This window comes from Manacus candei, unplaced genomic scaffold, assembly GCF_025592945.1.
Source record: "Manacus candei isolate 608988 ecotype Guabito, Panama unplaced genomic scaffold, ASM2559294v1 h1tg000051l, whole genome shotgun sequence".
Taxonomy (NCBI): domain Eukaryota; kingdom Metazoa; phylum Chordata; class Aves; order Passeriformes; family Pipridae; genus Manacus; species Manacus candei.
The window spans coordinates 4,953,324-4,968,244 of NW_026138099.1; the positions used below are offsets into that span (position 1 = coordinate 4,953,324).

General features: G+C 36.2%; 1 protein-coding gene across 1 annotated transcript in view; it reads right to left on the minus strand.

Moving 5' to 3' along the window:
* The window catches only part of ADAMTSL1 (ADAMTS like 1), a 382,369-nt gene that overhangs the window by 293,793 nt on the left and 73,655 nt on the right, over positions 1-14,921 (minus strand). Inside the window, exon 3 of the mRNA XM_051801328.1 lies at positions 12,035-12,154. Coding sequence (XP_051657288.1) covers positions 12,035-12,154 — 120 coding nt within the window. The remainder of the gene's footprint in view (positions 1-12,034; positions 12,155-14,921) is intronic.

Consider the following 14,921-nt stretch of genomic DNA (forward strand, 5'->3'; position numbering starts at 1 on the left):
CACAGGACTTGTTTTCAAAATATAGCCACTATTCATTTATAGGAAACAAGATGTAGAAATGACTCATCCTGTATAGTGAAATTCACAACTAGCTTCATTTAATGTAAAATTAAACTGAAGTCTATCTATGCTTAGAATTAAAAGTGAAAATTTGGGGAATTTTGTATCAGAATAAAAAAAAAAAATTAAATGTAGTTGTTAACACAAGTATGCTTTTCAACATGGTGCTAAAAAGTCCAGAAAGAGAGAAAAAAACCCAGTACTTGTTCTGCTGGTGGGAATACCACTGCTTTCTTTATCTCATATTATCTTGAAACATTCTATTTGACCTTGGGGATATGGAGATACAAAACTTCCCTAAGATTTCTGGCAGAAGACAGGTCAGCGGATACAAATAAAGAAGCATCTGAGAAAATCAATCCTAACAACACTGAAGTAAGCATACTTTTTGACAGATGATAGTGCAGTAGTTTGAGAAGTAACGGGGAGAGCATTTGAAGGAGTTCATGACCACTGCAATTAACAAATACATGTTTTCTTTTCACAAGCCTGAAACACAGGTAGTAGATGAAAAACAGCAGTAGATGACTTAGCATCCTAAATGATAAAACACACAGGGTATAGCCAGCCCTTATCATTATATAATATATAAAAATATATGTTTATATTTATAATTACATTTATGTGTTATTATGTGTTACAGAGATCATGTTAGACTTCAGGCTCCTTTATTGGCTCAGAACAGCAGCTGGAAAACAGAAGTTCTATTCTCAGTTCTGTTTGAACCAAAAGTGTCTTTTAACTCACTGCATCAGTATTTCTCTTTCTGATGTACTTTGGATTATCAGCTTCCCAAGGCAAGGACTGTCTCTGATTTCTGTGCATGTAAACAGTTCCTAGTACAGAGCAGTTTCACGCTCAGCTGAAGTGTTTAGGGTTATGTTGTGTATTTACAGGTGTATGTGTAACCAAAAACTTAGTTCAGTTTCTAATAAGTCTAATTAGTTTTACAAAATTGCAAGTCCTCCTAATTTCCAATAGTTGTTGACTACTTTGTTGGTGCACTCCAAATCTTGGTTAGGAATTTTGAAGGGGCAAACCACCAGATTCCTTTTTGTGTTCTCCCTGAAAACAGCAGTTTAACAACTGCCCCTCTTTCTCCACAAATTCAGATACTATCTGCAGCTGGGTATAAATCTCAAATATTCTACCTTGTCCGGAGAAAAAGTTGGCAAGGCAAAAGTCCAGTCTCAGGTAAATGTTACAGAATTGTGGGTTAGCATTAGCAGCTATAACAAATACAAAATCATGTTCACTGTATTGAAATGTCTGGGAACTCCTTCAGGTAATATCTGTGTTCAAGTCACCCTTGATTAAAAATCAAGTAAACACCACACTAAATATTTTTTTATCATAAGGAGACAAAATTTCCTATAAAGACTTAAACAGGAAGGCGTTACAATTACCACAACCTTTTTTTTGCTGTTAACTCATCACTCTGTCACTGAAAGTTTAGAAGCCAGAGACTTTGTTACATGGAGAAGGAGCCACGTACTCTGTGATCCAGTGTTTCTACACCTGTGGCTTTGGAATAAAAATACAATCTCAAAACACTAGGTTACCTTGTAGCGGAAGTGCTGTTTTTCATGAGTAGTATAAAGGACAAGCCCTAAAAGATTAAGGCTTTAAAAAAAAATCATGAGATTTGGCAGCGCTGTGAAACCAATATCATGTTATTACTTTTGCACTTTTTCCCCCTTTCCTCACAGACTTACTCAGGTTTGGATATTTAGTGAGACAGAAGAAATGGTCCAACTACAGATTATTGTGCCTGGAAGAGGCAAGTGAACTCCCTTTTCCCTGAACTTCTGGGAGGGCTGAAGGAAGCAGCTTCTATAAAAAATAGTCAGATGGATGCTATTCCATGAATTCTCTTTCCAAATACAAGAAAGCTGTCTCAGTATGATGAATAATTCAGGAAAAGAGAAAAATAGAAAGGTGCCATTTTTCAGCCACATACTACAGGGGTCTTGCACACAAGTATTGTACCATTCACAAATCTAATGCCAAATCTCATTAACAAAGAGTTAGGGATGTGAAGTCAGTCAGAAGACTTTTTACTAATCCTGCTACTAATAGTACTGTTATTACCACTACTGCATAAGCCAAACCAAGAGAATATTATGAGAAGTAGTTATCTGTGGTTGAAAGTGAGAAGAAAAAACAGCATCCAGAACCTCAAGTAGATCTGACTTAGTCTTTGAGGATCTTGGCACAGAGGACTCACTGCAGAGGCATGCTTATCTCATGAAACTAAGTACATCCTTCTTAAAAGCCAAAAAAATGGGATATGGTTTGAAATTCATGACAGAAAATTCACATACAAAAGACAAGTAAGCTAGCTTGAAAAAGTTCTTCAGGAATAACCAGCAGCTATGCTAGTTACAAATGGCATGTGGTGGCAAATGATATTGCTTGCATATAATGTTCTCCAATCTCATAAATTCACTACAAGCTTAACCACCCATTGCTATAGTGCCTGTGAGGTTTAGGCAAACTACATTAAAAATTGCTCTGTCTCAGAATCACTTGATATGTAGAGAACACAGTTTTACTCAGAGTAACCAGAGGGAAGCATTTAACCAATATGTACTAACATATGCAATATTATTTAACTTATGCCAGTCTAGGGAAAAAAAAATTGAAAAAACTAGTTTTATTTCACATACCATATACAAAGTCCTCAAAGAAGTATGAGGTTTCTTGATCTTGTATGCAATAGAGTTGACTTCAGCCCAGGTATCCAGCTGATCATTCAGGGAAAAATAACTTAGATACTAGAATCAGTTTCTTCTCCTGTCCCTGAATTCTGTGAATTCAATAACCGAGGATCGAATGCAGAGAAGTATCAGGGCTTGAATGCATCGAGGCTTTCTGACATTTACCAAACCCAAGTCATATTCAATTTTTTTTCAATCCCAGCCATATCAGTTCTATACACTGCTTCTAGATATGTTAGAGTCCCTCTCCACAATTAAGCAATTAACCATGCACAATTATATTACAGTTATATAAACAGATAGACTTGACCTTATAAGAAAGTCCAGTATCTCAGACACAAAAATTGAACAGACTCACATTAATCTGCAAAAATTTTAAAGTGTCTGGTAGTAATCAAATTCTACAAAAATTATTTAGCTCACATGATAAATTTTTAGTACATGTCTCAAGAAAGAATTCAGCCTGACATTCAACCAGTAATTTCATAGAAAGTCTATACCATCTTTTTTTCACCATTCATTCATTGTTTTGGATTATTCATTTATTCATTTATTTATGGATAAATCTTTATACCAAAACATTCAAAATCTTCTTTGTCCATATAAAACCTGCAAATTATTTACTGCTATATAAAATTTGAAAATATAAAATACACCAAACTTGCAAGGTTCCTGAGAGTATTTTATTTGCACATGCCATTTTATTTCTCCATCATATAAATTAATGCAGTAATCAAGACTCTTCCCAACTCAATAGAAAATTGAGTAGGTCAGCTGATAGTTCATCAGCTGTGTATTTGTGAATAGTATAAGCTCATAATTATGAATGGGCTCCAGATAAAGCCTACAACAACACTTGCAAAAATATTATGAACAAATGTTCTATACTGGGAAAAAAGAAAACAAGGCTGAAGCAAAGCCAGAAGGACAAGATAACCTATCAAAATAGAATAAAAATTAAAAAATAAATCAAAGAAAGGTAAGAGAAGGGAAAAGACTAATATTCTTTAAAGTTTTCAAATTCAAATTATGCAGTAAAAAGGGGAAGAAAATGTGGCCAAAAATAGTAAATGAACTTTCAGAAATTACAACTGAGTTCTGAACTTCTTCAGTAATAAGGTTGTTGGTTGCTTTTTCAGATAAATTACATCCAGAAAAACTCGAAGAAATTAATCTGAAGGACAAAAGTACGAATTGAGGGGTTCCTTATGAACGGCAATCAGCGATTCAGATACCCAGAATGTTAATGACTGGAAAACAAGGGAAAACAAGGTTAAGAGTCTGAGCAAATGCACCCTGAGGGAAGAAGACAGTCAGATAATTCCAGTTAACAAAAAAAGAATGTGCTTTTAAGAAACACTGATTTATCTCCACAATATTCCTGGAAGAAACATTATCTTATCTCAAAAAAACCCCAACAAAAACACAAACAAACAAAACCAAACAAACGAACAAAAAAACCCCAACCAAACACCAAACAAAACCAAAACCAACCAAACAAACAAACACCGCAAAAAAAAAAACCCTGTGAAACACTTTCTACACTCAACCTGGAGCTTTTATTCCATTTATTCCATTATGCCATTTCAGCCAATGCAGAATTCTTTTTTTCTCTATCATTGTTAAGTTTCGCTGTAAGAGACCCCTTGCAAGAACAGCTCCTGTTAATTGCTCTATGATATTCATTGAAAAATGGGTATCTTGTAAAAGTTGCAAAGCAGAAATCTTTGAATGGCTCATAGCAATTAAACCTAATATTTATTATAGAATCATATAATACCCCAAGTGGGAAGGCAACCCACAAGGATCATCAAGTCCAACTCAGCCCTGCACAGGACCATCCCCAGGAGTCACACCATGTGCCCGAGAGTGTTGTCCAAACACTTCTTCAACTCTGTCAAGCTTGGTGCTGTGACCACTTCCCTGGGGAGCCTGTTCCAGTGCCCAACCACCCTCTAGGGGAGGCATGTTTTCATAACATTTAACCTACACCCCCCCTGATACAAACTCATGCTGTTCCACTTCCCCTCATGAGGAAGCTGTAAGACTATTTCATCTGTTTCATCTCTGTACTTTTATTCTTAAGCACAAATTTAAGTAATCAGAATTTACTTCTATACCCACAGTGTACATCAATGGCACCAACAGATGCTACAATCCCATGTAATTTTGTTAATGAGAAATTTGGTATATTGTGTCTTTATAGAATAAGGATAATATTCAAACTACTACTGTTTTACTGTGCAGATTCCAGCTGATTACATCAAGCTAAATCAAATGGACCTTTTGGAAGAGTAGATGGAAAACTAATAGTCAAAACAAGTACAGATAAATAATTAAAAGTTGAACAATGGTGATTAAGATGCTTATGGGGAAGATGTTATTTCTAGATGTCATCCAAGATTGCAAAAGGGTTTTCCAATGCCATGATCCAAAGAAAATACTTTTTCTTGAGGAAAGAACTTAGATGGTGGAAGAAAAGGTTCAATGAGCATCCAGTACTCTAGGTGAAACAGCAGTGAGCTATTTGGGATAAAAGCTGGGATGAAACCTGGCAGCTATGCTCAGTCATGGTATATGATGATACTTCTGGGTTAAGATGCAAATGCATTACTTTTAATTACTTTCTCCTCCACTTACCAAGCACATGTAGGCAGAAAAAAATAAAAAGTTTAAGACATTTCATACTACCTGGTCTTGAATGTCTTGTACAAGTAAAACATAAATCAGCTTGTCCAAGAGTACTCAAAGACTGCAAAAGTAAATGTAGGAGGAAAAAATGTATCTAGTTATCTTTACTGAAGGAGGGGAAAAAAGTCTAACTCTGCAAAATACCTTTGCTTTAGGTAATATCACGGTCCCATTCCTAGCGTTACAACACTATTCTGGCACTGTGTTATTTTACAAGAGTTAAGCAGATAATTTCTATGCACATGTTAACGGTCTTTTTCAAGTATTACAAATTTATAGATGATGCAGAATATAAAGGTTCTGGCACAAGCTACTTTTGTCTGATAAACAAAAGGAATGTCTAAATCTCAAGTCAGTTCACCCATTCCTCTTATCTACAAGCAATTGTTCTGGAAAATCTGTTCCTAAATGAAAGGCCACAGTATAGCTGGGTGGCCAATATACTTAATGGCAGATGTAATCTCACCAATTGGCTCCAACAAAATCACTGTTCTGTCAGGCTCAGAAAACAGAGAATTGCCTACTAGTGAGGAGCTACCATGGGACAGAGTCCTCCTGTCCTTTTTGCAAAGAATGAAATACACAGAAGGAAAACAAGGAAAACTGCCACTAACATTTTTGATATGGTCATTCCATACAGGTTCATATACTGTGTGTTGATTTTGGATGGATGCTACATGCCCCCCAGAGCCACTCCATCACTCACCCTCCTCAACCGGACAGGGGAGAGAAAATATAATGAGGCACTCATGGGTTTGAGATAAGGAACAGGAAGAGATGACTCGGCAATTGCTGTCACAGGCAAAACAGACTCGACTTGGGGCAATTAATTTATTACCAATCAAATCAGAGTAGGGTAATGAGAAATTAAATCTTAAACTACCTTTCCTCCACCCCTGCCTTCTTTCTAGGCTCAACTTTAATCCTGATTTTCTCTACCTTGTACCCCAAGTGGCTCAGGGGAATGAGGAAAGGGGGTTCAGTCAGTTCATCATATTGTCTCTGCCATTCCTTCCACAGGAGGACTTCTCACACTCTTCCCCTGCTCTAGCCTGGGGTCCTTCCATGGGAAATAGTCCTTCATGAACTGCACAGACATGAGTCTTTCCATAGGCTCCAGTTCTTCACGAACCACTCCAGTGTGGGTCCTTTCCAAAGTGTGCAGTCCTTCAGGAACAGGCTACTCCAGCACAGCTCCTCCATGGGGTCACCAGTCCTGCCAGAAATTGTGCTCCAGTGTGGGCTCCTCTCTCCATGGAGCCATAGGTCCTGCCATGAGCCTGCTCCAGTGTGGGCTTCTCAAAGGGTCACAGCCTCCTTCAGGCATCCACCTGTTCTGGTGTGGGGTCCTCCATAGGTTACAGCTGGTTATCTGTGCCACCAGGGACCTCCATGGTGGCAGGAGCACAGGACCCCTCCAGGGTCCAGCAGGAGCACAGCTGCCTCATTATGGTCTTTGCCACAGACTGAAGGGGAACCTCTGCTCTGGTGCCTGGAGCACCTCTTCCCCCTCCTTCTGCACTGACTGGTGTCTGCAGGGCTGCTTCTTTCATATTCTCATTCCTCTGGCTGCCATTGTTGTTGCCCAGTTGTTTTTTCCCCCCCTTCTTAAATCAGTTACCACAGAAGTGCTGCCACCATTGCTGAAGGGCTTGGTCTTGGTCCATCTTGGAGCCAGCTGGCACTAAGTCAGACATGGGGGAAGTTTCTGGCAGCTTCTCCCAGAAGCCAACCCTGTAGCCCTTTCCCCCCACATCTTGCCACGCTCACCCAATACCACTGGATATCCAGAACACATCCCACCTTTTTCTTCACTTACCCGCAATTATTCTAGTCAATAAAAGCAGATGGATCTACAAAGTCGCATTCTGCAATTTCTTCACAAAAACACATTCAGGGATTAATTCTCATTTCCACAGGCCAAGGGCACAATCACACATGCACATGTGTGTTTCTGAAGACTGAGGTTTCAAGTTCCACCACGACTCCTTTATCTGGGTTGCCTTCTGAACTGCAGAAGTGAATGTAATAGCATCCTCCACTGGCTTTTAAATTCATTACTGAATGGTCATGCATGAGCATGTTCTCAGTCCTTTATCACCAGCCTCATTATTAGGCACATTTATGCTGTATTCACTGCTCCTTTTCCGGGTATTCCTCCAGGTCATTGACCACCTTTTGGAATTTCATCATTTGTGCTTCAGTTCCACATAAATCAGCCAGAAAAATATCAGGGAATTTCCTGTATCTGTTGTTTAAGCTGTTTAAAAGTTGCTAGGTAAAGCATTTGACAGTATGCTAAAGTATGAAAGAATTTAATTTCCTGCTGAGGAAGTGGGAGTGATAAGGTAATCTAATGCAGCATCTCCCTGCCCAATATCCATAGTTTCTTGATCATTAATGCTTTAAGAAAGGGATTTGTTAAGGCAGCTGCTTCTCAGCACTGCTTGATTTTTTCTTTTTTTTTTTTTTTTTTACATTTAGACTGTTAATTTCTCAGTTTGATGGCACATTTTTAAAACACTTGTATTAACAGCAGCTTTTTTTTTTACTGCATCCATCTTCCATAATCTCCATTATTATGCAGTTATATGTCTCTAAAGCGCTCAGTTCCTCTGTAGCTCAGAGGACAATTCACACCATATATCATTTCACGCAGTCAATTAATTGCAAAATTCCATTTCTCAAGAGAAAAGTAAAGGGAAAAAAATTCCTAAAGTGAGATTTTCACTTGTAGCTTGTAGTGGGTTTTTAAGCCTCCCTGAGAGGGAAATGGAATTAGGATAGGTTCCTGATGTATATTTTACCCAAAAGGTATCCCATACCATGTTATGTCAGCTCGGATATAAGAGAGGCAGGAGGAAACAGTTTTGCTCTTCTCTTCGGGGTAGCTGTGTGGTGGTGGACAGGCTGCTTCTTCTTCAGGAAAACGCCTTTCATGGACAACTAGTCTTTATTGTTAGCTTTCCCTGTGTGTATAGTGCTTATAGTTCCTTTTTTTCCTTCTCTGTGTAAATATAAAACTGCTTTTCTTGGTAAATCCCAGGTTTTTAAGTTTTCTTTTTCGTCTCCCTTTTTCCCTCTGGGGGTGGGGGAGATCTGCGTAGCCTTGGTGGACATCTGGCATTCAACCAAAGTAAACTATCTCAGGATATCATTCTTTCTAAATGTGCAACAGCAACCAGCACACAGTAAATCCAGCATCTGGGAGTCAGACTTATTTGCACAGACTGTATTCATAAATGCATATTTTTTATATAAATGAACAAAAACTCCAAATGTGATAAAATACGATAAAATTATAGTTGAAAACAAAACCAGTATTATATATTGTTTTTAAAAGGTACCCGATATTAAATGGACTTTTAATTTTACAGTTTTGAAATTTTGTAAAAAATTAGGTTTTTTTCTTTTAAAGATTACTCTAAATTTTTTCAATAGCAGTTCTACAAACTTTAAACTTGTCTTTCCATTGAATCATTAATGTTAAATATCTTCCATCTTTTTTTGTATAACGCTATTCATTAGAAAAATGACTGCTGATAAAATTGTAGAGACTGTCTTTTAGACAATGGAAACTGTGTTTTGTATATTCTGATAAAATCTGTTAAACACTGCAGATGGCAATTGATAAGTAGTATTGTTTAAGAAACTATGCACTTGAATTGATGCTTCAATTGTTAATTTTGTATTTATTAACTTTTATACAATTAATAAAATCATCAGAAAATTTATTGTAATAAAGTCTGTGAACCTGAAAAATTATCGTAATAAAGACTGTGAGCTACCTGAAACAGCTTGATTTTATTGTATTGTTTGTCCTGCAGATGACACATGTGGAAAACCAATCATAGTTACTCAGAACCGGATTAACAGAATCTTATAATATGATATTAGAGGTTGAAATAAGTCTTTAGGATTTTTACCTGTTTTCTGATATCTGCTCCTTCCATTAAGCCAAGCATTTCCACAGTAAGGAAAGAATTTTTGTGCTGGACTGATATATACTATTGGTCACTATTTTAGTCCTCATCACAAGACCCTCCCTCAGATCTAGGACAGTCACTAGTTTAAGGCACACAAGTCAGAAGGCAGAAAGCCATCCATCCATTCCACAACATTCAGAAGTTTAAAAACACATTAAAAAAATAATCTAGTGGGGCAGTCTTAGCAGATTTCTTTTGTAAGATAAATGTAAAACACAACATAAGCAAAGTAGGAAGTAATGTTTCTATCCTAGAAAGGAAGTTTCGGAATAACTTTGCACATAAAGCAGCAGAAAAATCAGCTTAAACAGAATTTTGCTGAGTCCTGAGAGGTTTATAAATGAATTACAGGATGAAGTTTCCTGCTATAGTAGGTATGTTCCATTCACATATTTATTTTTGTCTTTCCTCTGTTATCTTCATGCACTAAATTTGAAGATAGTTTGCTCAAAAGAAAGTGAAAGGTGCTTTTGGCATGTAAATCTCTCACAGAAGATTATACTCAAATACCCTTAACTTTACTTGTGTCTTCTACAGAGTCTTCAGAGATGAACTACAAGATCAGCATTTAGAAAATAAAATTTAGCACAGAAATTATTGCAAACAACAGATGTTGAAACTGGCAAGACTTTGTTAACACAGATCTCACTTTATTTATATCCCACAGAACTAAATGGTCAGTTCAGTAGGAAAAGAGAAAAAATAGTAGAAAAAGAGACTCTAAGCATATCCAGAGGACAAAAAAGGATATAATAATTTGAAAATTTTAAGGACTTGGGGTAGGGAGAGAAGAAATGATTGATAAAGAGGCTATTACTAATAAAATTCAGAAGGGTTTTCATTGCTTATTCATTTCAACATGCTTTTAACTGATATCAGTGTAAATAAAATAAAGAAAACATGCTAAAGTGATTTTTCTTCCATTCTATAAGCCAAGACTGACACAAAGGATGCAGTAAAAAATAATTTGGGTAACGTTATTTAGCACAGTTTCTCATGGACATTTAAGCACACAGATACTGAAGGAAACTAAATGATTGAGCTATATCTGCATATCATAATAGTGGGAAATTTCAGCATTATGCTGAAATGTGAACATGGTAAAATACAACAGCAAACATATTTGTTAACACAATTAAAATAGGGGTTTTTGAAAAAAAAAAAGAAAATGTTTGTATAAGTCAGTGAAAGTATACTACTGTACTGTAAAGTCATAATTTTTGCTACTAAAATGCAGCTGTGTTTTCTGAAGTTCAAAAAAGCCTACATGTACTAAGATTAGCAGACTATAATTTCTGAATCAAAGGGATAGAACAAATATCTGCCCTAAACACAACATTTTGCCTTCATAGTTTTTCTTTTTTTCTCTCTTCACTGCTTGTTTTCAAGCAATTTCATTAAAGCAGACCACTAATTCATCATTTTTCTTTATCTGTCATGGGGCAGGAATACATAAATAGGAACTTCCCAAAAAATGTAGGATTATAATCCTTGGGATATTCTTTAAACTAGGAATTTCCTGAACCTTAAGTTTTTTGTCTAAATCCATTGTATTTTAAATTATTTTGCCCAAGTTCTTGAATTATTTTCAATTTTTTTTTCCCAGAAGAAGAAGGAAATTCAACATAACTTAGAAACTGAGAAACACCTCAGTGGTTTCCTTTTAATAATTTTGTTAGTGTAATCTCAGCTATTGTCTTTGCAAAAGACAGAAAATGATAAAAATATAAATCCCCCTCCGGCTTCTAGTAAATTACCCCCTGAAGCAAATGATGGTAGAGCTACCAGCATTGGATTTTAGTGCTTATATTGAAGTGAAACAATATTGCAAACAATTGCTTACAACTGCCTTACAAGCAGGTACTGTATTTTCTCATTAAGTGTATTTGCTGTAGTAACTGGTTAAAAGAAAACAAAAACTCTTTTGAGCTCTCCAAATTTTGTTGAGAATTGAAAGATATTACTACAGCATCATTACCAACAGCTTTTAATGCACAGGCCCAGAAAGCTATTAAACCCTGCTTGTTGACTGTGCCCATTTTCCCAGAAAGCATCAAATCAACTCATGTCATCATCAGGGGAAAACAGAAAGTTTAAAGACTTTACAAATGATAATCAAGACATCAGCTGCCCAACTTTCGCTGAGGCTCTGTGCGCACACAGATTTTGAAAAGTTGCAAACTTTTTGCCCTATGTAAGAAAAGCCTACAGTACATAAATCACCAGACTTCTAAAAAGAACCAAAGTGGGAGATTTATTGGGACGCTGATTGGGGAACTATGATAAAATCGGTTGCTTTCTCAGTGTCGCATTTGTTAGAAAAACAGTTTTGCAGCAGGTTTTCTCATTAGATATATCATTATTTCAGTGGAAATTAAAGGAAAGAAAAGATTGGTTCTATGGATTTAGAAATACAGTTTGTATCTTTTTTTTTTAGGGTGACATTTTTATGTGGTTAAAAAATCTCGCTCTGTTACTTCCCATAAATTAATAAGCAGAATGAATGACCTATCACAACAATTCATACTTCTGTAATAATTTTTTATTAAGTATTTTGGAATAATAGAGAATTCCTACCGCATCTTCTGTTTTGTGGTTATTCAGCAAATCAGATAGGAAATCGTCATGAAGACTTTCTCTCCGAATCAACGTAAATTCACGTAGGAAAACTGTTCCTCGATTTTGATCTCCAAAAACCTAGAAGGAAAACACGCTATTAGGAAATGCACAATTTTAATTCTGTCACAGACATATTCATAATATCCAGATAAATATGACTGGAAGGTTAAAATGTCCATTAATGGTCCTTTGTCTTCCATTACTACACTCATTCTAGCCAGACAGCACGGTCACCAATGAGAACACTGATATGCATTTAAAGAATGTCAGTACATTAATGAATAACTGCCAGTTACATGAGATTTTTTTTGTGAAAGAAGCTTCTACAGTGTTATTTACAGCTATGGTCTATAAGGCAGGTAATGTTTAAAAACTCTTTTGTGAAATGAATTAGCATTTAAATTGCATTTCTACTTTATAGAACAGATCATGTTTGTCTAGAACTGTGACTGATCTGTCATAAGAAGTTAGAGTTTAAAACTTCTAAGGGACAGAAAAAATTATAAGTATTTTGGCTGGCAAACTTCCATATGCACATAAATTCAAAGTAATTTAAACTAACTTTATACCTATTGTTTTTAGGAATATATATATAAGCTACTCGAGAAAGAGGTTATTTCTTCAGTAACTGACTAAGCAATGACTTCAAAAGTACAGTCCTAGGTACAATTATGACATTTTTATAGGTTTTGAAAATAAATAATTAAAGCAAATCCACATTATTCTTCATGCTCCTCCATCCCTTTTTTCTTTGGTTATTCAAGCCAAAGAATTTTTTTTTCAGGTATAAAGTAAATTAGAAGTGTTGGAAACCATTGAAATAATGGGGAGGGGTTTTTTACATATTAATGGAACATGTTGAAACACTGTTGTTTCATTTGACTGACTCTAAAGAAATCCACTACAAGAGAAATCCATAAAGGTTGTTATCAACCAGAAATAGAGACTGTATTATATCTGGAAATCTAGTAGATTTTTCAGCTTTCAGGACTCTACAACGTATTTTAAAGGTCATTCAGATTGAGAGAATAGTATGTTTTACCAAAATAATGAAGTAAGAATATTTCGTACTTTAATATTTGACAACAGCAACCAAAACACTAGTGTGAATTAGGCAAATGCAATAACTATAAATAATTTATTTATATGAGATACTGATTTATCTTCTCATAAAGGTATATGAGATACCCAGGTACGGTAGTCGTGAAGTTTTGAGTTTCTGGTTCTTTTTCTGTTTCTACATCTCAGGGACAAGATACTATAATCAGGAATGGAAGATATAGCATTTCCTCATGTTATTTAAGATAAGCACAGTACTTATAAATGGACTGTCATTATTCACAAGAGCTGCAGTAACTAAATATTTTCTAAGAAGGAAGTCCATGCTCTGCTGTTTTTATTATGACTATTTCTTCTATTCCTTGTTCTGTATAGCTAATTATGCTGTACCTACTTATCCTAGCTGAGAAGTTCGAAGAAGAGCTTGGAAGTAACATGATGTGTATTGTCCAGAGGGAGGATGAAGTACAGGTTTGCCGTTCCATTCCCTTAAAGTGAGTTGCTACTGCTGTTTGGGAGGAGGCAATCCTCTCTGACAGCTGGGAACTGAGATCAGAGCTGCTGTAAAGCTAGTGCAGCTAAAACAGACTCACTAGAAGAAGATAAGCTAATAAAGTTTCACAAGGGGATGGAAATATCTTTATATGAAGTAGGTAATGGGAAGAATAAAGAATTAAGTCCCTAAATCCAAACTTTACACCCATTAATATAAAAGACTTTTTCTTTGATGTAAGATTTTTGCCTCTAAGTAGTAAAATACAGGGCACCTGTATTTGGTTGCTCTGAGATCTTCTACTGGAAATTTTTAGTTATATTAAAAAAAAACCCAAAACACAAAAACAAACGAACAAACAAAACCCCCAGCAAATACTTTACATAACAGGAACAGTTTTACAAGAGTAGGGTTTTAAAATTTTTATTTAGCTTCCTGCCTTATGGATAACATTGGGAGATACACGCACTGATATTACTCTTATATTATTGAGTCACAGCAATGAAGAATCTTCAGGGGTGTACAAGAAAGAAATACGCACATGTCCCAAATAAAAAGAAGCCCTGAGACTGACACACTTTTTTTTTTTGGACAAATCATTATCTTACAAATAAAAATTGTTCTGAAATAGCTCATATCATAAAAATGTTTTAACCCAAGATTGGCCCAAAATGCAAGTTACAGTTATTTCAAGAAAGGAAATCTGTACTTTTATTCTACTTTCACATAATATTCTCTACTTTAATTTGAAACACTCATGATCAGCAAATTCAATGATAAAATTATAGAGTCAGAAATTGTTTAGGTTGGAAAAGACCTTTAAGATCATCCAGTCCAACTTTTAACCCAGCATTGCCAAGTCCACCACAAAACCAAGACCCTAAGTGCAACATCTACATGCCTTTCAAATACCTCCAGGGATGGTGACTGAACCAGGTCCCTGGGCAGCCTGTTCCAATGCTTGTCAACCCTCTCTGTGATGAAATTTTTCCTAATATCCAAGCTATACCTTTCCTGGCACAACTTCAGGCCATTTCCTCTTATACCATTACTTGCTGTCTGTGAGACTGACCCTCACCTCACTACAACCTCTTGTCACATAGTTGTAGAGACCAATAATCTCCTCCCTGAGGCTCATTTTCTCCAGGGTAAACAACCCCAGCTACCCTAATCCGCTCCTCACAGGACTTGTTCCCCAGACCCTTCACCAGCTCTGCTGCCCTTCTCTGGACATGCTTCAGCACCTCTATGTCTTTCTTGTCGTGAAGGACACAAAACTGAACACAGGATAGG